We start from the raw sequence: 20,767 nt of genomic DNA, 5'->3' as shown, positions 1-20,767 counted from the left end.
ACTCATAACATCTACCCTGCCAGGATGACTGTTTCATTGCCAAGTTGCGACCACGCATCAGTCTGCTTTTCCGTGTCCCCCAGTGCGTCTAAGGCACCATTTCGACCCCGAACTCAGCGAGAACGTGCCATAGCCATTAGGGCATCAAATCCAAGTGAACAAAAGCAGGACGAGGATTTCTTGAAAGATGACCCGGAGACATTTCCTGCTCCGTTGATGTTACCGGGTGACGATCTCGCCTCAGACCCCGATGCATACACTCAGAGTTTCCAGGACTGGAAATATTCGAAATACCGTAACTCAATCACCGCCAGCAGAAAGACAATCTATGTCATGCAAAATCCAGAGATTGATTCTGAAGTCAAGTTCTTGCATGATTGGACCACGCCGCTACAATCTCACAGGGGAGGGAATGATACAAACTTGAAGCACCCCCAACCAGATGATATTCGAGATTACCTCGCAGCATTCTATCACGGCTTAGAAGTCAAGATACTACCATCGTCAACCCTACGTTTCGTACCCTGGGAACCAAATCTATCGAAACCCAAGATCAAATTTCTAGAATATATCGGCCTTCAAATCGGCGAAGAGCGCCACCGCATCCGAACCCGCCCTGCACCAGACAATATCTACAAAGCCCAGCTAGATATTGCAGATCTCCTCTCCGCAGCCGAGGACCTTCTCCCCGAAGACGCATTCGCCCTAGTCCTCCTGACAAACATGGATCTCTACGAAAATGAAGACGACACATTCATCTGCGGACGGGCATACGGCAGACGACGCGTCGCAATCATATCAAGTGCCCGGTATAACCCCACCTGAGACAATATCCAAAACATCGACCGCCAACATTCATGGCCAGCCTCACACTGCGAAGCACACATGAATTCCTACCTACAGGTAGCACACGAAACCAAAAGATCCCGTCCAACACCCAGAACACGCGGTGCGACGACCCTGTCATCACCGCTAGGCCCTCCCCTCGGACCAATGAAACAAGCGATATCATTATATCGATCTCTCGAGCCCCTTTCGCCTCTTTCTTCGTCAGAGGAGTCGGCGCTTTGGCTGGGGAGAATGTGTCGCACTGCGAGCCATGAACTGGGCCATTGTTTTGGATTAGCGCATTGTGTGTATTACGCTTGTTCGATGCAGGGGAGTGCGTCTGTTTGTGAAGATGCGAGACAACCCCCTTATTTGTGTCCTGTTGATTTGGCCAAGGTCGTTTTTGTGGGCTCTACGTCTGCGGAAGTGCGGTATCGGGCTTTGTTGGAGTTTTGTGAGAGGGAGGATCTTAAGGGGTCGCCTTTTTTTGCGCCTTTCATAGCGTGGATTAGGGGGAGGTTGGAGTTGGTTGGTGATTTGCGTGACGAGGACTCGGAGAATTTGTAATTTGCCAGTGGGCTGTTTTGGATTACTTGGTACATATCGGGTATAGAATCAATTATTTCACCTCCATAAGGGGAAGGCGTTAGTAGTGAGTCGTAGTCGCATTATGGATGAGCGCACAATAAAACGTATAGTAAGCTGGTATGAGCAATATCTCACTCCCAAATAAGGTTGATGTATACAGCAGAGTGAACAGGTAGCGCGAACACAAAAAGCAAAAACCATCAAAAGCACTAATATCATAAATTGTTGCCCCAATGCAAAAATAACGAGGAGAGAGGACACTAGCAATAAGCAATAAGCAATAACAGACCCCAAACACGCCAGCACTCGTATTCTTGCTGGAGGTAAATGAGATGGAAAGAGCGTGAACCCTCAGAGAAAGAGGAAAAGACAAATAAATCAAGTGACCAATGTAGATATCAAGAGAGAGTGAGCGCGAAAAACTTAAAAGGGGGGCCTCGATGATTTTGGTCGTGACTCGTAGAGATCGTATCTTCTATGTATGTCCGGATAAAAGTCCGAGTTTGGTGAGTCGATATAGACTTTGTCGATGAGGGACGAAGAGCGAGGTTTGTTTTAAAGAAAAGCGAGAGACGGTAGGAAAATAAAGGGTATGACAACAAGCCGCTCTCCACACTAGTTAACTCCTCATGCTCCATGCTTCACGACGTGAAAACTGCACCACGGAACCTGAAATTTGTTGCGTGATAACAACGAAAGAGATGAAAGATATAAAAAAAGAGAGGGAAAAAACAGCAAACAAGCCCCCGCCTCGGTTGCTGGAGGAATAGAGCAGCGACCGGAGATTCTTTGGCTAACACAGTTGTGTGAAAGTTCAATAAATTTCCGGGATGCGAAATGTCCAAGGGGTTCAATAAGCCAAAAGACGCTAAAAGAACTGAATTTGAAAAGCAAGGCAGAAATAGAAAGATGAGGCAGTGTATGTGTCCAGAATTAGACGTGCTTCAGCTTAAAAGCTGAAGAGACCACTGCGCTTTTTACCCAATGGGTAAACCACAAGCGCAGCTAAGAAGAGGCCTACAGTAGTGCCGATGGCCACTTGAACCATACCGTAGCCAATGTCGAAAACAACACCGTAGCTTTGGGTCCTCTGATCAGAAGCCGAAAGGTTCTTCGCAGCATCGACGAAACCCTGAGTGCCATTGGCAACGACTGCGTAAGGGGACCGAGTCATTTCCTCCGCAGAAGTGATACCTGAAATGAGAGATCCGCTCGCAGCGAGGCCAGAGGGCACTAGAACGAATATTGCAGGCAACATAGATGCCGCGGCGAGTCCATGGCGTAATCTGCTATGAAGGTTTCCGATCACTCCTATAACAAATGCACCCAAGGCATTCGATACCTGGGTGTTTGAGGAGAAACGCTTGGAGCTGAAATAGCTGACCACATAGCCTGCCAACGAGATGACCAGCATCATTGGGATCTGTTTCCACTTTGCGTGATTGACGAGAGCGAGGCAGACGGTAAATACCAGGACGAATGGGAAACGTTGGAGGTATTCGTTGGTAATTGGACTGGCGGGACAGGTATAAGCTGTTGTGGCTTGAGGGTCTAGAAGTCCATAGACGGCAGTGCCGATGGTGATTCCAAACCCAAGGAAAAGAGAGTATATGATGGCATACACCATGCGGACGGAGCCTGCAACAATACTTCGTGATTGAAGTTCCAGACTTGCGCAGAGCACGGTATATCCCGGTAGAATCAAGGCAATAGCCGACTGCGCCAAGGCAGAGAAGCAAAAAAGCGGTTCTCCTTGGAATCTTATACTCCCAAAAGCCCGTGCCAGGAAAGAAGTCAGCACCGCGGCCGATATCTCAAACACATTCGAGTACAAACTCGATTTTGGTGAGAGAATGAGTTGGAGAACGCCGAGGAGACAGCCAAGCAAAAATGCGATAGGTATATCGATGGGCCGGGCGTTGAATGCAAATGGGCCAACGGATGCACTCGCACAACCATGAGCAAAGATCAGGAAGAGGATGTGAAACTTGCTCGGCCGCTTCATGGTTTCCTCCAGGCGCCCAATGGCCTCTTCAACTCCAATCACGTCATGGATCACCTCCTTGTAGGTCTCATGCACATCAGCCAATTTCCCCAAATCAATGCCCTGACTGGACCGAACCACCTTGACTTCTGTCGTGTGGGTTGTGGCGTCGTCAAAGGAGATGATCATACATCCTGGGATATACAAAAACTGGCCATCAATCTCCAGAACGCGAGCAGTCATTCGCATGTATTCCTCCAGACGATGTGTCGGGGCGCCATATTTCATCAGGGCCCGACACAGCCGGATTAAGTACTTCTGGCGAGATAGAAGCTCGGCTATATGAACAGTGATACGGATCTCGTCTTCCAGGGCAGGTTTCATCCAACGTCGAGCCGTCCCGCTCGCCGAACTCCCAGATACAGCCCCGCTGCTTCGCGAACGCTTCAGCAAGCTTAAGGGGGATGTATTTTTGGAGTGCGAGCTGTTGATCGAAGGGCTTGACTCATTGCCGGGCTTCTCGTACCATTTTTGGGGCCGGTGGGGTTTCCATAGAGGATCCGGGGACATGCCCCGGCCACTCCATTCGGAGGTACTCCCTTGGCGGGAGTGTCCATACCGACCCCGTCCGTGGTGGTCGAAGTTGTGGTTACCGGTATTCTGGTGGTCGTATAATTTAAGCAGGGAAGAGAGGATGCCTCGGCGGTATTTCGCCGGCCGCTCAATGGAGGTCTCGGAATCACGATCCTCAGAGGAACGATCTTCAGATTGAGTGTCTTGACCAGAGAGCGCGTTAGGCGAGGGAGCACGGAGGCGAGTCAAAAAGGAAAAGTCTGGACGTGACATTTGTCGCACGAGAGTGTGGACGTTGAAAGTGCGCGGTATAGATTGTCCATCTACTAAGATGGCCCTGTCATTCTCGGTTAAGTCGTCGAAGAGTTGTTGTTTCTCGGAGAAGCTGATCATAGGAATTTCATCTCCATCTTCGACAAACACCACCTCAGTCGGAGTCGATGGGACCGATGACACTAGGCTTGACCTAGGACTTGGCTTCGGAGAATTTTGTGGACAATTCGGAAGGGATACAGGTCGCTGAGTCCTTTCCAGGAGAAAAGCTGTCGTCTGCCCCTTGTCATTCGTACTAAAATTGGTCTCATTGTCCCCTTCGGTTAGCGAAAAACTGGTCTTGCAGTTGATCGTCAGGCCAGTGACATCTGCTGACGCGGTAGAGCTCCTATCCTCCACTGAAAACTCCCGCTGGGGGCTGAGGGAGCCTTTTCCCTGGATGTGTGGAATGTTGGCGGTGGGGAGGGGCCTTTGAAGCAACATAAAGCCCCTGTGGTCCATTCGGGACTCGCCCGGGGACCCGGTGGGTTGCTGGAGCTTGATCTTGTCAAATGTGGGTTGGGCGCGATTGGTGTTTTTCAGAATGCTTACATTCCATTGCCTGCCCTGTGCCCCAACATCACTCGATCCCCGCTCTTGATACGCCTTTGAGCTCTGCTGTCCCTCATTTGGTCGAGGCAATGATGATGTATGTGACCCAGATGATGCTTTGTATGTTGCTTCTGTTGTATCAGAGGCGCCTGAGCGGCGGGTGACTGGGAGGTCGAAGTAACCCCCAGCCATTTTGTGGCGTTATTCACGTTATACGTTATTTCCTCCCCCTCTCTCTGTCTCTGAAATGGTCTTTTCTCTTCGGTTTGCTACAAGGCAACTGGCTAATTCATGGCTTCGACCAATACTGTTGCTGAGAAAATCACTAGTGTGCAGTCTGGGTGGCAGGCTGTTCCTCCTAGCAACATATGTCAGCTATGTGAGATCGCATTACAGAACAGCTCTTCCCAGGTGGTATCCACATGAGCTCTGCGATTGGATTCACTGGCTTATCTCTCTTTTGTGTAGAAAGCTAGTAGCAAATCAAAGATGCTGGAGAAACTCGAGGCCGTGGTTCAACGACTGCTTTGGCGGCAAGGAGAAGAAGATCGGGGGAAAGACCCGTTAGGAATGAGAGTTATGTCACAAGTGCATTATTAGTGATCTCAAATGTTGAGCTCTGGATAGGGAAAAGTGATATGATAAGTCTAGTGGTGGTCTCGAGTTTGGCTAATATGGAAGATCGTGAGCGCTAGTTGCGGGTGCTTCTCTATTTACACGGATAGAGGCAGGCTAGAAAACGCCTGCCAAGATGGGAAACACACGGGCCACATGAATTCCACTTTGGCAGTGGGAAAAGCATTTGATTTGCTCTTCAAACCCTGGCATCGAGGGGGGTAGGAGGCTATGAGATGGAGAGAATTCAAGCCGGTGTCGGCCAGCCAGGTGTATCAGGGTCCTAGTTTTAGATTTTTGACTAGCCAGGATGATAAATCACCCGCAATAATGCGGTCATGAAGCTGAAAAGCAAGTCACGAAGCAGCCTTCAGTCATCGGATTGGCCTGCTATATTGATGACCCCGGCCACCCCTTCTCTAGGGTGGAGTGGGTATGCACCGAGATGGAGACCCGTCTTACTGGGTTTGCCACACGGATCACGGATCGACGGTCTGGATTATAGCTTATTCGAAGCTTTCCGGATCAGCATAGTGCCAGGGGGTGTAAAACTAAAGCTGAAATGAAATTCTAATTTTAATTTGGGTATCCAAACTCGAGTGCAAGTCAGGAGGAAGGGGGGGGGGCGTCCAAGCTCATTGCGAAAGAAACCAGCCCTAACGCAGTCGATCCCGGTTCCACGAGGAGAGGTATGAGGTACCACAAATCACAAGTCTGCACTAAATTCCTGTCCATGGCGGAATTAATGCGAATGCATATCACAATGGAAACGATGGGAGGGATAGTAGGGAAGCAGAATAAATTTTGACATTTCTCACGCGGTTTATACATCCACCTGGGCAGCACGTCGATTGCCAATCTGACCAACCCCACTCCTAGTGAGCGAGCAATCACTTTATACATTCAATTTGCCAATCTTACTAAATGACAACCACGAATGGAGGCGAGATACATCATTCTCAACCAACGCCGATGTACCTGGATACCCATCATTGCCGTGCATATATTTGCTGCACGGTACCAAATCTAGGCTACGCGGGTCTATTACGCCGTCGGAAGGAGCTTAGCTTTTTCAAGTGTTCATCCGTCGACAAAGACAACTATGACTGATTCATATTTTTTTTCTAAATTGTTAGGCGAGGCTGCTGGTTCCACCCGTAGCGTCGGCAAAGATAGTCTAGGTTGCACTATACGGGGAAGAAACTTGTTTGCCTCCTGTCCCTCGGGAATAGAGTCATGTCTCTTGTCCAGATAATTGGTGCCTTGCGCTCGATCTTTGGTGATCTGTGATCGAAGCCGGTGGGAGAGGGACCTCGCTGCAGCGTCATTGTGCTACCTTTCTTCCGCAAGGGCAACTCGGATCCGGACGGAGAAAGTTGGCCAATTGCCAAAGTTAGCATCAAGCTTCTGAAGCTCTGGGCCTACATACCTGAATTTCCGAAAGAATGCAGAAAGTAAAGGAAGAATTCACCTTGACAGATGTTCTACACTCTGGGTGCTAGGTCCTATCAATCCTTGTGCCGCCAGATCACGTTATGGACCGGGCTGTCAATTATAATCGAATCAGATCCGATATTCGAAAGAGCGTAACATATTGAATTTACATAAATCATATGCTTTTTGAAATCTGTCGTTAAATGAAATGACTACTCTCCGTGGATAATGCAATGCGGCCCCCCCACTCACCCCGTTCTCCTGCGGTGACACCACACCATCAACGGTCACACCTTTACCTTTCGCAGTCACACAGCCCCTAGACTTGGCCTACCGAGGATGACCGTCTAACATGAATATGCGCAGGGACCAATATTACCAACATCTAATCTCTGCCTAGTGTCAACTCGGCGCATCGTCATCGTGACACGCATGTCTCACAGCTGTCGGCGGGTCTTGAGGACCTCACAATGGAATCTATGTGCTCAAATTGCATCATATCTCTTGCTTTTCTTTGGGCAATCTCGAGGAAACCTATTTCCTAACTAAGTTCAGGAAGATGTATGTTGGGTTACAGTCGATACTTTTTCTATAGATCAAGGTTCGTGGTCTCCCGCCGCGAAAACCACGGATATCTCGGGCTTGGGTCGGCGATCCACTGATCTGACCTAGATCGAGAGTCGAACGAATGTGGACAAACACATGCTGTGAGATATTTTTGAACACAAAGTCGTTTGTGAAAGCTGGTTGAATAGAACGCCAGCCATGAATTGAATTTACTTGTGAACGATGGTAATTACTCTTAGAACCATGACTGGACTTAAAAAAATTATTGCCCTGACTCACCCACAGCAACTAAAAATCGGCACCCTATACAGTTGATAGCTTTTCTTTCAAACCCATTACTAATGTCGTCAAGCTAGCGAATTCTAAAGGGCAATTTGACGAGATCATTGTCCAGGTGTCAGTATATCTTCCACTGGCAATGGTTTTAGCCGATGTAGACCATGCTGAACTTATAGTACTACTAGTAGTTAGTAAACCTTGGAAATCCAATTCTTAACTCGAGAAATATAGTACTATCAGGACTGGTACTGACATACAATTATCATCCATGGATCAGGAATTTGTACTAGTTCCTTCAAGAAGTTCGATCATGGCTCCCCCATTCCTGAAAATCAGTGCAAACTTGAACTGACATATATCCATTGTCCAAATCCAAAGCCTTGCAAGATGCCACGTTAGAATTATATACAAAATCTGCTAAAACCCTCAGAATAGCACTGTGTCAAACTTGAAGTCGAGGAGGCTAGATATACCATTAGTACGTTCGAGTCATAGGTTGAAATAAATCAACACCCGGACGGGCCCTCAAATCCCCAATCCAAAAACCCCTAACTTTTATAGCCCCAGTAGATAAATAAAATAAATGATTAAATAAAACAAAATAAAATAAAGAAGACGAATGAAAAAGATAAGAGAGTCGCGAGCCAGATGAACCACTCCATCCAGTCCCGTCGGAAAGTACCTAGCCAGGGGTCGCAATACCAGGTAGAGAGTCCTTCCTATCTGGGCTACGGCATAGTATCCAGACCGGGGAAAGGGTGAGCTAACGGGTCTCATACCTCACCATCCACCACCCCTCCCAACCCAAAGTCCCGGGGAAAAACTTGAACAGGACCCAGCAATCTTGCATTGTGCACAGATGCTGTCCAACCGCTTGATCTGATCTCATTCCCGGAAGCTACCTGTAGCATGGTGACAGATCCACGGCTCGATTCGATCGATGGGTGTATCTCATACCCGTGGGACCACTGCATTCCTTGCGTCTATCTTGCTCGTGGTCCACGTGGGACTACTGTGGGACTAAGGTGATGCTTGTCTTTTTTTTCTTCCTATTTTCCGGCATTGGGCGTGGTTTTGATGGGATTCGAGTGCGGGTATCAGGGTTTGCTTTTGCGTAGGTGTGTTCCCCCAAGGTTGTGAGATGGATGGTATTGCCTTTCAAGCTACATTAATATTCCCGTACTATGTATGGCCTGTGGAGACTACTAGTGTTTCCTATATAAATTATGATACAAACTGTTGTCTACTCGTAGCTTTAGAATAGTACTTATACTCGTAGTCAGAACTTGGAAGTACTACTAGTACTATGCAGTACGTACTTAGTTGGTCCTACTAGTAGATAGCCAGTATTAGCCCTGGAGAGTATCAAAATTATGCTACTTTATATCCTCCTCAGTATCCAATCACTAGTAGTTATCATATACTATCTACTCAATACCCCTAATTGGTAGGACCAGGAAAATTGTATAGGTAGAATGGCGTCACTGAGGGGGCGACGGATCATATTTGCTCTACATTACGCAAGACACAAACAGTACGGGGCTACAGCTACAGCTACGGCGGAATAAAGCTTATTTGCAGATATGCATTGTATTGCGCTAGGGGATACTGGAAGTACATGACCAGATGTACGGCAGAAACCCGAAAGAAGGAAGTAAAGGAAGGGCACATAACACCACTTCCAATCGACTCGGAGCTCGCGATGCTCGACACGAGGAGTGAAAAATAAGCCACCTCAACCTCGCAAAGAGGGTGGAGTGAGAGAGACTGACGTGACAGAAACAAGGCATGGAATAGAAGGTAAAAGAAACCATGGGGGATCAAAAGGAAGAGAGAAGAAGAGAAAAAATAGTCGTTGCAGACTGATCCAGGTCTTTCGTCACACTCAAAACGTGAAAAGCTGGCGCATAATGCCAGGGCCATAAGAATAGAGAGAAAAGGAAAAGGAGTGGATGGGTCTGTTTGGACCCAGGGTTGAGGCATCAAAAGAAACAGAAAAAAAAGAGCCCACCCGAAGTAAGAAGGAAATGGTCATACGTCGCTGTCACATGATTTGTCGGCATTACATGGGTGTCTTGCGCTTTTCCGCGCTGGACAGCACAAGCATTGGCATCTTGCGACGCTCAGGTGCCTGGGTGGCGGAGCCCTGGCCAGCAACGACAGCCGCCACAGAGGGCGAAGAGGCCGCCGTGCTGGGAAGGGAGACGTTCTCCGTGCGGATTTCCGCAAGCTTTGATCCGAAATAACCGTCTTCACTGGTTGGGGTTTCGCTTTGGAGGGGACTGTCTGGAGATTTGCGCTCGCGTCCAGTCTTCTCCTTGCGTTCGGATCCGATAGCACCGCTGGCGGCGGCGCGCAGACTGCCTAGACTGGGCTTGCTTGAGAGACTTCCACTGCGAACAGTCGCGTCATCGCCGTCGGAGAATGTGAACTCGTTCTCACTGGCAGGTGTGTTGGTACCTCCACTGCTGTTATATCCGTTGCTACGGGAGTCACCCCGGCGCTCAATTCCAGCACGAACAAGATTGTGGACGGCACGACGGCGCTGCCGAGTTGCGAAGTTTTTACTTCCTTCATGCTTGGAAGTTGGCTTGGCCACAAGGTCTTCAAGCGACGGGGGTCCACGGGGCTGGCGGATGGGGTGCTCACCAGCTCGAGCTTGACCAGGTCCAAAAGTTCCAGTAGCAGGAGTGGGAGGCAGCATAGCCGATCGAGGTCCAGGCCCGATATTGGCCTTGGTTGTATCAATGCTTGTCTTCACAACGGGGTTGGAGGGAGAATTCTTGCGCTGGATGCGACGGAACGCAGTCGACTCTGTAGGCGGAGATGGGGTACCACTGGGCGGAGAAATAGGCTGTGGGAAGTACATTTGCGAAGGAAGGGATTCGGCAGGTGGGGAGATCTCAGCACGGAACTGGGGAACCTGCTGACCAACAGAGTAGTTGTCCGAATATGGCGATCTGGTCTCCTCGCCACTGTTGTCCATAATATAGCTTTGCTGGCCAGTCAAAGGGTTATAGACTAGGAACAAGCCTGGCTGTCCGGGTACAGCCTGCACCATGGGCTGGACGCCCTGCTGCAGCTGTTGCTGATAGAATCCGGCACCAGGCATAGCCAGCGAAGGGGCAGCCTGTTGCTGAAAAGGCATTTGCCCCAGGCTGAGGCCCTGGAACTGCTGGGCTGCGGCAGTGACACTGATCAACTGCTGCTGCAAACGTTGCTGCTGGGCAGCCAGGAAGAGATTGGTCGACATCCATTCCGCGTACATGTTTTCATCCATGCCATTGTCGGTAGGCATTTCGATCGTAGGTGGTGCAAGCACCTGCTCCGGCATGGTGTACATCGGACGCTCTCGCTGTCTAGCGTTCCCTCCATGCCCAGCATGACCGCTCATTCTCTGGCCATTGGCGTAAGCGTTTTGCGGGAATCCAGCCCCGGTGGCAGTTTGAGGTACACGGTCCGAGGTTCGGTTATTGTAACCGTGGGATCGAGAGTCGTCCATGCCGCTGCGTTGCTGATGTTGATAAGGAATGGTTGCAGAACGAGGAGCAGTTCGTAGACCAGCGAGGAGGTGCGAGCGACTTGTGCGCGGAGTGGACACCGAGGGCTGGGATTCGTCGATTGTAGCTACCTGAGGGGGGACACTCAAGCGCTTGATGTGAGAGCCCTTGCCCCGGGAAGCAAAGCCCGATCCCGGCACGCCGAGGGAGGGGCCATTATTGAAGTTGTTGTTGTAAGTCATCTGAGCAAGACCGCCAGTGTCCATACTCAAGGTTGTCGAGATAAAGGCGAAAGAGGAATATGTGCAAAATCTCGGGAGATTTCAGATGAGAAGTCCGTCACGGGGAAAACGAAGCGTTTGGGATCAACCACAAAGCTTCGGGCTGGGTGTGAGGTGATTAGGTGATTATGCTGTCTATGACAAACAGGTGATTCCGGAACTGATCAAGTCGATCGTTAATTCAGAGATGCGTGAGGCTGAAAAAGAGAGAAAGTGATTCAGAGTGTGTGTGAGAGAGGAAGAGAAGAGATCGTGGAGGTGAAAGTCGCGATTTCTGAATGTAGGCACCAGTTAGTCGAATCTCTCTCACAAGTAGGCAGATGAGAGGCTGGTTACATACCACAAGCGAAAGTATGCAGGAGTGGTGAATGAGAGGCTGATTGATGCAGACAGGAAATGCAATATGCCACTATTATCCAGCTGTACAGAAAACTGATTGTTCCTTTTGCGGGTTTTTTGTTTTATTTTTTCCTTCCCGACGGCGATCAATGAACCGAGGGAAAACGTCGAGGACGAGAAGCACCGAAAGTAATTAGATGAAATACCGAGGCGAGGTCTTCCGTGAGACCAAGAAGTGAAAAATAAAATAATCGAAATCGAAATCGAGGGAAATGCGCTGCAAATCCCAGCCGATGGAGGAAAGAGAAGGCGTCGACGCGGGTAGTGCAGGGAGTTCGGGAGGCGACAACACGACCAGCAGCCAGTCAGGATCGAATAGTTGAGTGACGAGGGGATGTCGAGCGAGTGCCTTGATGGAAACTAGGGCTTTCGACGACTGGGGTGTCGGGTTAAAGGAAGATCGAAATCGAAGATGGAAGCGAGATCGAAATCGAAATCGACGAGACTCGGCCAGACGCGAGTTAACTCTTCAGGGGCGGAACGAATCGGAATGAACTATTTGCAGGAGGAATTTTTTTCGAGGGATTTTTTGTGAAGTTTTCCCAAGGAGCTGCAGAGAATGAAAAAATGCAGGGAAGAAAAGAAAGAAGCGAAGACGAAGATTATAGGAGGATGAGGAGAAGAAGAGAAGGATGAGTGTGGGGAATGGGCGAAAGAGAGGAACTTGGGTTACTAAGGCACTAAGGCAGCCAGGCACCAAGGCACCAAAGCGGTCAAGGAACCAGGCACACAGGCAGAAAATAGCCCCGATCAGGACTAGCGTGGTCAAGGCAGGTGACCTGGTTGGTTAATGCTGGCAGTTACTATGGGACCCTTTGTCTTCATCCTCACCTTTGTCTTTGTCTACACCTACTCAATGGATCAATGGATCAAGAATTCAAGAATTCAAGAAAATCATAAATCAATGACGCCCATTCAGCCATCATCATCCCACAGACGCGAATCGCGCCAGCTGAAGTGAATCGATTGGTCCGGACCAACCGCCAATGACAGGCGCTTGCAGCCATTCTGAGTGACGAGGCTAGACCCCCGTCACATCGCCCGCTCATCGATTGGCTGCGGCCTTTTGGGCGTTGCCTCCCCTCGTCTCACAGCGCCCCTGGTGCCGCCGCCAAGCCCTGTCCTACTATATTCTTTGATCCATACAGAGGACTTCTTTTCTTGTTGGAGGGGTCCTCCGAGGTTTCCCATCAAGCATGTCATCCCCCAGGACTCTCCTCATACCTCTCCGCTGTCTCTCCCGGCCCAGCCTGTGCACGACAAGCGACGTGGGGCGGATCGTGGTTCGGGCAAATGTAAACCGCCCATCACAGCAACTATTGGGACTAGCGTGATTATGATCTACACCCACGCCGATCCCAACGTGTCAGCCTAATTAAACAATTGGCTAACCACTGTACGGGACAGAATGTCTTGGTGTGGAGAAAACAATAGGTTTCTTTGGCCTATGTACACATACTATAATTCTTGTACAAAAAACCCCTCCCTTGGGGGGCCATGTGACGGCAGACCCAGTCCCGAAAACCATACAGAGCCGCATCGAATCAGGCAGCCATGAGAGAGAGAGACAGAGGAAGAAAGAAGAACGCCAGAAGAAGAAGGAGAAAGAAGTATCTAGCCGAGTAGAAAATGGAAATGAAATAAACAAGGAGAATGGGGTATCTGCTGGTCAAATACAACCTCACCAAGAAAAGAAGGCAGGTCAGGAGGAGAACAGACTGCGCAATGAAAGTCGTTATGGGTACAAGACGGAAGAAGTCAACAAGTCGAGAGATCGGAGAGAATAGCAGCCGTGGCCACTCACGCATCGACAGCCACGCCCGGTCCTGGGGGAAGAGTGGCTGATTCGTTTTGTGAGGGCAACCGTCGGTGCTCGGGTTCGGGGGATATTCCCTTGCCATTCATGCGATCAAACTCAAGAGTCTCCGCTAATTCAGCTGCCATTGGATCCAACTCCTCTTCCTTGAGTCCGGTGGCGAGGGCCACCAGCTTACGGTGCACATCAAACTTGGTACTTACACCCGCGTCCGCTGTTTGCTGCGCGAGATCTTTGACCGTGCCTCGACGCGTCTTTTGAGCGGCGCACAACTCGCGTGCGAGCCGATACCGAGCCAAAAGCTCCTCCGAGGTCAGCGTGGAGGGATCCGACTGTGGCATGTCGGGTGGAGCGCTGGTGTGTAATTGTTGTATCAGACGGGTATGCTGTGTCTGCTCAAGTAATGACTCGTAGCTAGCCCGCAGCTTCTCATATCTTCCAAGTTGGCGGTCGCTGGGTTCATACTCGGCCTCCTTTGCGGTCATCGCAGCCAGTTGCCTCTGTATCTTCTGACGATCGGATTCGAGCTGCTCAAAAAGTGCCTCGGGATTCGCAATGTCATTTGAGTCTTGTTGATTAATTTTGGAATTGCCGTAGGTCACAGCGAGCTTCTTGTTTGCCTCTGACATGATTGTGCTTATCTTCGTGAGCAGCTCGGAGGTGACGCCAGCATCCACGGGGGGGACAATGGTATTATGGTCTGAGTTCAAGAGGTCCGCTCCGGGCCCATCCAATTGGTCATTCATCATTGTCACTGATGACGGGGCAGGAGGAATATCATGCTCATTATGGCGAGAGCGTTGGGCGATGCTGTTGGCCGTTTCTCCCTTTTTATTCATCAAGTCGCCAGCTCGAGGGCAGTGTGTAAGAAGCATATCCACGAGACGGAATGCACCATTGCGGGAGGCTACAAGGGCCGCTGTATCGCCATTGTCATCTTGACATGATAGCAGCAGATCGATCTCGTCCTGTGAACAAGTTTTGCACAATTTGTCCAACAGGACTTCACAGTAATATCTGGAGCTCTTCCACTTGCCTTTGCTCCGGGTCGTTTCGGATATATGGTGGAAAAGCGTCGCACCGAACCAATCACGGAATGAAATTGTGTCAAGCAAGAAGTCCAGCAGAGCCGGGAATGTGCGCTTTTCATAGTTATTTGTGAATAAGACGGCCCGAACAAGAGGCGACTCTTCGTGAATCGACAATGCCTTGATATCGGCACCTCGTCGAAGTAGGTCTTGCACAATATCTAAATCACCCATTGAACAAGCCCAGTGCAGTGCCGTATTTCCAGAGTCATCAATTGCACGATCGACTTGAAAGTTATCGGGGGGCTTTGGAGGGTGAATTCTTGTAGCCTGGGGAGCGTCGCCCACAGTCATAAAATAATCCAGGAGCTGGTCACCGTAGATAATATGCTCTTGCTCACTGATGGACATAACTGTTGCCTCGTTCATTCCACGCTTGCGCTTCCGTCCACCATGTTGAGACATCTGCAGCATGTCTTCATCCGCAATCATGGAGGAGGTTTCCATACTCGCTTGCTCAATAGACTCGTTGTCATCGAATTGGTTGTTTATCTCATATTGCTGATGGTCCTGAGGCAGGGTCGGTGGGCCCATGCTGCGGTTGGGTTGAACCACATTGAATATTTCGGTTGCTGCAGCTCGATTGGTGGATTTGCGCGGCGCCCTCGGCTTTGATGGAGCCGAAGAGTGTTTCGGGGCCGGGGGCGGGCTGCGATCTCCAGCCACATAGTCGAAGATGGGGGCAATCTTCACGAAGATATTGTTACGCTCTGCAAGTAGGCGGCCCTCGGGAAGAGGGATCCATGTACCTGCGACGCAAATTAAATGAGCATACTCTGGTCCTCTCCATTTCTTCCTGTTCACGGGGTTATCATACCCTGATATTTGCCATAACCGCCTTGTACTTTCTCATGGACTCCCTTTTGGACTTCTCGTTCCAAAATTCGAGTTCTTGCAGGCTTATCAAAACCGGCCGCCTTCAGAATATGTGTCGCATTGATCCAATCATCTCCCCTTCGCCTCATCACACTATCACCGTCGATCTTGAGCTCGTACACCGGGACCTATCGGAAATGAATCAGCCAGGTTGCGCCGTAACGAGAGCAAAAAGCAATCTTCATATACAGTATGATCAAAAGGCACTCAGTCAATTCACAATACGTACACTGCTGTAGGTAGCCGAGTAGATCATATCCATAGTCGCCGCCATCGTGTAGGTTGATGTCTTAAACGACAGTGATCAGGTAGGGTATTCCGAGTCGTTATGCGGGCAGTCAGTGGTCGAAACCCCTCCAGGATCGACAGGGCAATATTATCAAGAATGCTTCAAAGCCCGACACATTGCACGCACGCAGATTGGGACCGATAGCGTAGGGACACGATTTGCGGGTGGAGCAAGGGTGGCAGAATGGCAAAATCGCGCCGGCGCGTCTTTCTGAGGAGCGACCGCGTTAAGTGGGCGCTAAACCCAACCCGGACGGAGCTGATCCACGTGACCACATGGAGAGGACTCGGGTCACATGATCATCGGGAACACAGGAAGATAGCGAAACGAAGGTGCAAATCGACTACCTCGACGTCCAACCCGATCTCCTCCACGCTCTCCCCTCTACAACCCTTATAACTTGCCGAAATGACTGTCGTCGAAGCGGTCAAGAGCGCCGTTGGCCTTGGAGAGACCTCCGGTACGATTCCTGGGCTAATTGAAGCCATCTTCAATCCCCGAAACCTCCGTGTCATGAAAGCTGACCACCTTCTCTAGCCACTCGCCAGGAGATGTCCGAGGCCCGCCTCCCCATGCAGTACCGCGATTCATGCGCCCACCTTCTCATTCCCCTCAACCGCTGCCGGCAAGCTGAATACTACCTTCCCTGGAAGTGCGAGGTATGGAGATCTTTCCAACGGACCGGACCAGTGAACACAATTGGCCGACGCACCCCTCTTGGTTTAAATGACGGCTGACATTTTCGTTTCTTATAGGATGAGCGCCACTCATATGAGAAGTGCCAATACGTGGAGTTTAAGAAGCGGGTGGCCAAGATGGACGAGCTCCGGGCCTCCAAGGAGGGCGCGCGCAGCAACTGATTTTGCGGGGAGCTTCTGAAGTGATTGTGTTTTGGGCGGTCGGGACTGCTGGTCAAGCAGCAGGTTATGTACATAGATGATATCCCGAGACTGTTCATGAACTGCCATTTTGGCGTTGGGACTCTTCTATTCTCCATTGCGTGGGATGTAGTGATTCAAGTTGATGTGGTAACACCCTACCCGTGGACCACCATGTGATCAAATGTAGACCGTTACTAGTAGTACTATTAGGTTGGATTGTAGTAAATATCAACTAGAGACGGGTCTGAACCATCTCCGGGCAGCCCTCACAAAACAGCCAAACACCCACGAACAAGCTTACCCCAAGATATGATTTTCGTGATTGGTAATCTATATTTGTCATTGCCCGTATTGGTCAGGAGAGACAGCTGCACGAGCCTCCTTGTAGGATTGCTGGTTTTTCATTTCTGATCATTTAAAGCGCCGATCTCAGGACGTAATGAATCTGACATGCAACCCTGACATTCGGGAAAGTATTTTTTATGTCAGTCTAATTTTGTCTGATGTTTGGGATCAGCCCCGCGTGGCGCGCTATGCGCCCGTTTGCTGTACTGCATGTCTGTCGTGATTTGGGCTCGGCATTTCATTCAACCTGCGCTTCTAATTCGCGGGCTACAGGGATTGTAGAAGTACACGCATAGAGAGCGAGGCAGAAAGTGCTTCAAATTCCTTGAATATGGTAAAGTGGTAAGGAGTATCTAAGAAGTATATAGACGTCGGGGATCGAACGCAAAATCAGGTGATTTGCTTAGAAATCGGCCGTTATCGCGGAGATGCCCCGCCGGGGAGTGTTGCGCCTGAAAATTCCCAGTCGAGAATTAAAAAGAACCAGCCGGAACGCGGGGACTATGCGCATTGATTTCCCTCCTTAAACTTCCAAAGGCTGCTTGGATAGGCAACCGATTCTCTGCCTTTTAATCCCTTCCCTCGCACACCTACTCTCCTTGTGCTGGAGTGCGGAGAGATCCCCCATCCGATATCGACATGGGTCTTCTGTATGTGCTATGTGCCTTGACGAGGAAACTTTCTTTTCTTTCCTTTCGTTACCCATACCCTAGTTGCACTACTGACCACTGTCTCTAGAGCCCTTGGAACCGCGTTGGAATGGCCGGAGGCGAAGAAAAAGGCTGGCCAAGTACGCCAGTGGGGCATTGAGGTATGTCGGATGAGGGGCTGATGGATCACCCAATCGGTGTCGGAAATAGAGCTAACAAGTCAATGCAGCAATTACTCGCTAACTGGCGTCGTGCCAAAGGCAAGGAACGTGATGCCCTTCTATGGGGTGACGAGGTGCGCGCATTCGATCCTATAATCCCACCCGCTTCATAACGGTAGACGCTGATGGTCTCCCCTCGCAACAATTTAGGTCGAATACCTCGTGGTGGCCCTCGACGATGAGACAAAAAAGGCACGGTTATCTTTGGCTCAGGCTGAGATTCTGAAATCCCTTGCCCGGGACGAGGCCCTCTGGAAGGCTGGGGGTACCGAGCAGGGCGGCAGCGGGGACCAGTAAGTGGAATCGATCGTGATACACCTTGGAAGTTTGGACAGTCATTCTGACAGCCCCCAGTGATGGCGAAGATCCCCCTCACTTCCACCCCGAATTCGGTCGATTCATGCTGGAGGCTACACCCGGACGTCCTTGGGGTATTGGTTTCAAAGACCTCCTGAAGGTGGAATCCAACATGAAATGGAGGTAGGTCAAATATGAACATAAGCATTCCATGAGTGTTCACACTTGCTCACTTTCTTTCTAAGGCGAGAAGTCGCGAAAGCGCACATGGCGCCGAATGAATCACCTATAACTCTGACAACGTTCCCCCGACTGGGCACAAAGGACGACTATATTCAGCCTTATTATCCACCATCGGGGCCCGCTTTACGGTCTCAATTCGTCCCTGATGAGATCGCCAACCCGCACATTCGTTTCCCGACCCTCGCGGCAAATATTCGCACCCGCAGAGGGCGCAAGGTTGAATTGAATGTGCCGGTCTTCAAAGATATCAATACTCCCTCGCCATTCAAGGACCCTACCGTCAACTACGACCTTCATCAATGGCCCGAGGACGCCGACGTGCGCAACGGTGCTGCCAAAGATGACCATGTCTACATGGACGCCATGGCATTTGGCATGGGTAGCTGCTGCCTGCAAATCACCTTCCAGGCCAAAAATATTCCGGAGGGTCGAAAGCTGTACGATCAGTTGAGCCCACTGGGTCCGATTCTTCTTGCTCTCACGGCAGCAACTCCGATTTATAAAGGTTTCCTCGTGGACACCGATGTGCGATGGAACCAGATCGGCAATGCCGTGGATGATAGAACCCCCGAAGAACTCGGTGAAGCTGTAAGTTGTTCTGGAATTGAAACAAGCTATACACAAGCTAACCCTGCCAGCCTCTCAAAAACGATCGCTGGAGGATCCCCAAGTCTCGGTATGCTTCAAACTCGACTTACATTTCCCAAGACCCGCGACTGCGGAAGGAATACCTTGATCCAGATCTAGTCGTAGATGAGGACATCAAGAAGAAACTAATGGACGGTGGAATGGACGATCAGTTGGCGACGCACTTTGCTCATCTGTTCATCCGAGACCCATTGGTGATCTTTTCCGAGGATTTAGAGGAACTTGACTTAAACAAGGGAGACCACTTCGAAAACCTCCAGTCCACCAACTGGCAGCACATGCGGTTCAAGCCTCCTCCCTCCGATAAAGATGACATTGGTTGGCGAGTGGAGTTCCGCTCTATGGAGATTCAAATCACGGATTTCGAAAATGCGGCATTCAGCATCTTCGTGGTCCTCATCACGCGTGCCATTCTCAGCTTCAACCTGAATTTCTACCTGCCTATTCCGCGCACAACTGAGAATATGGAGACGGCACATGCTCGCAACGCTGTCCTTGATCAGAAGTTCTATTTCCGCAAAGATCCATTTGCCGAGCGGACCCCCCGGAATGCCCAACACTCATCTAACGGCAGCACCTTTTCCTCGACTACCTCTTCGGCGGTTAACACACCCCCACCTTCCCCGCCCTTGGGCCCCGTCGAGTCGGAATACGAACTCATGACTATCTCCGAGATCATTAATGGCTGCTCTGATGGAGGATTCCCAGGTCTCATTCCTCTGGTAGAGTCTTACCTTAACAGTGTCAACGTGGATGTTGAGACACGCTGCTTCTTGGCAACTTACCTTGACCTTATCCGCAAACGCGCTGATGGAACCCTATGGACCGGAGCCCGTTGGATCCGTGAGTTTGTAAGCAAGCACCCCAGCTACAAACAAGACAGTGTTGTTTCCGAGGAGATCACCTATGACCTCGTTAAGGCGGTCGAGGAGATGACAGCCAAAGAGGGCAAGAATGGCTCTATTGGCTGGGAGCTACTCCGAGGCAAAAAGAATTAAATAGACAAACTTCTTTTCTGCCTTTCATGCAGATAGACATCTTGGGCATGAAAACATGATACTAGAACATGAATTTAACTTGCACATATTAGCATGGGGGTCAGCCCTTGGCCACAGTTAAAAAACTTCCTTGTAATTCATGTTAAATCCACAAACGCATTAGCCGAAGTCTAGCTCTGTATGCCGGAAAGGGTTAGACTCGTAAAGCCTCTTTTCTCACAACTATCGCATAAAGTTAGGACCAAAGTGGTCAGAGTGCTTTCATTGACTTGATGGCCGATTAGAGCTGATGTCTGGCTTCTACGACAGGGATACAGGTCATTATTAGGATTGACTAAAAGATTGCCATGATCATCAAATTGGCCGCTTGTCAATTTTCTCGTACTACGCAAACTCAGATCGTGGGACCTACTAAGACGGAGATGTGGACCTTTCAAGATGAAGATGTAGGTCACACAAAACACAACAAACCGGAGCCCGCTGCAACGGTAGCAGCATGCTGG

General features: G+C 50.0%; 6 protein-coding genes across 6 annotated transcripts; 3 read left to right on the top strand and 3 right to left on the bottom strand.

The window, feature by feature from the left end:
* Nucleotides 1-24: 24 nt before the first annotated feature.
* On the top strand, nucleotides 25-825 carry N7509_005088 (uncharacterized protein; the record flags this gene model as incomplete). The annotated part of the gene is made up of 1 exon (XM_056629725.1): nucleotides 25-825. The coding sequence occupies one exon, from the start codon at nucleotides 25-27 to the stop codon at nucleotides 823-825; it is 801 nt and encodes a 266-aa protein (XP_056489027.1).
* A 1,540-nt stretch (nucleotides 826-2,365) lies between these two features.
* Nucleotides 2,366-5,029, bottom strand: N7509_005087 (threonine/serine exporter family protein; the record flags this gene model as incomplete). Its single annotated transcript, XM_056629724.1, has 1 exon — nucleotides 2,366-5,029. The coding sequence occupies one exon, from the start codon at nucleotides 5,027-5,029 to the stop codon at nucleotides 2,366-2,368; it is 2,664 nt and encodes an 887-aa protein (XP_056489026.1).
* A 4,765-nt stretch (nucleotides 5,030-9,794) lies between these two features.
* Nucleotides 9,795-11,498, bottom strand: N7509_005086 (uncharacterized protein; the record flags this gene model as incomplete). The annotated part of the gene is made up of 1 exon (XM_056629723.1): nucleotides 9,795-11,498. The coding sequence occupies one exon, from the start codon at nucleotides 11,496-11,498 to the stop codon at nucleotides 9,795-9,797; it is 1,704 nt and encodes a 567-aa protein (XP_056489025.1).
* A 2,214-nt stretch (nucleotides 11,499-13,712) lies between these two features.
* On the bottom strand, nucleotides 13,713-15,966 carry N7509_005085 (putative APSES transcription factor; the record flags this gene model as incomplete). The annotated part of the gene is made up of 3 exons (XM_056629722.1): nucleotides 13,713-15,565; nucleotides 15,634-15,820; nucleotides 15,922-15,966. The coding sequence occupies 3 exons, from the start codon at nucleotides 15,964-15,966 to the stop codon at nucleotides 13,713-13,715; spliced, it is 2,085 nt and encodes a 694-aa protein (XP_056489024.1).
* A 423-nt stretch (nucleotides 15,967-16,389) lies between these two features.
* Nucleotides 16,390-16,841, top strand: N7509_005084 (NADH dehydrogenase [ubiquinone] 1 beta subcomplex subunit 7; the record flags this gene model as incomplete). Its single annotated transcript, XM_056629721.1, has 3 exons — nucleotides 16,390-16,441; nucleotides 16,519-16,640; nucleotides 16,737-16,841. 3 exons carry the CDS (start codon nucleotides 16,390-16,392, stop codon nucleotides 16,839-16,841), a joined length of 279 nt encoding a protein of 92 aa, XP_056489023.1.
* Nucleotides 16,842-17,846: 1,005 nt separating this feature from the next.
* N7509_005083 (glutamate--cysteine ligase) lies at nucleotides 17,847-20,264 on the top strand (the record flags this gene model as incomplete). Its single annotated transcript, XM_056629720.1, has 7 exons — nucleotides 17,847-17,857; nucleotides 17,946-18,018; nucleotides 18,087-18,152; nucleotides 18,229-18,371; nucleotides 18,433-18,558; nucleotides 18,621-19,206; nucleotides 19,257-20,264. 7 exons carry the CDS (start codon nucleotides 17,847-17,849, stop codon nucleotides 20,262-20,264), a joined length of 2,013 nt encoding a protein of 670 aa, XP_056489022.1.
* Between the last annotated feature and the right edge of the window lie 503 nt (nucleotides 20,265-20,767).

Source organism: Penicillium cosmopolitanum, assembly GCF_028827165.1.
Source record: "Penicillium cosmopolitanum strain IBT 29677 chromosome Unknown utg000006l:49.0-5199605.0:1.0-5204138.0, whole genome shotgun sequence".
Lineage (NCBI taxonomy): Eukaryota > Fungi > Ascomycota > Eurotiomycetes > Eurotiales > Aspergillaceae > Penicillium > Penicillium cosmopolitanum.
The sequence above is the reverse complement of the archived record's forward strand: the minus strand, read 5'-3'. Positions and strand labels throughout refer to the sequence as shown.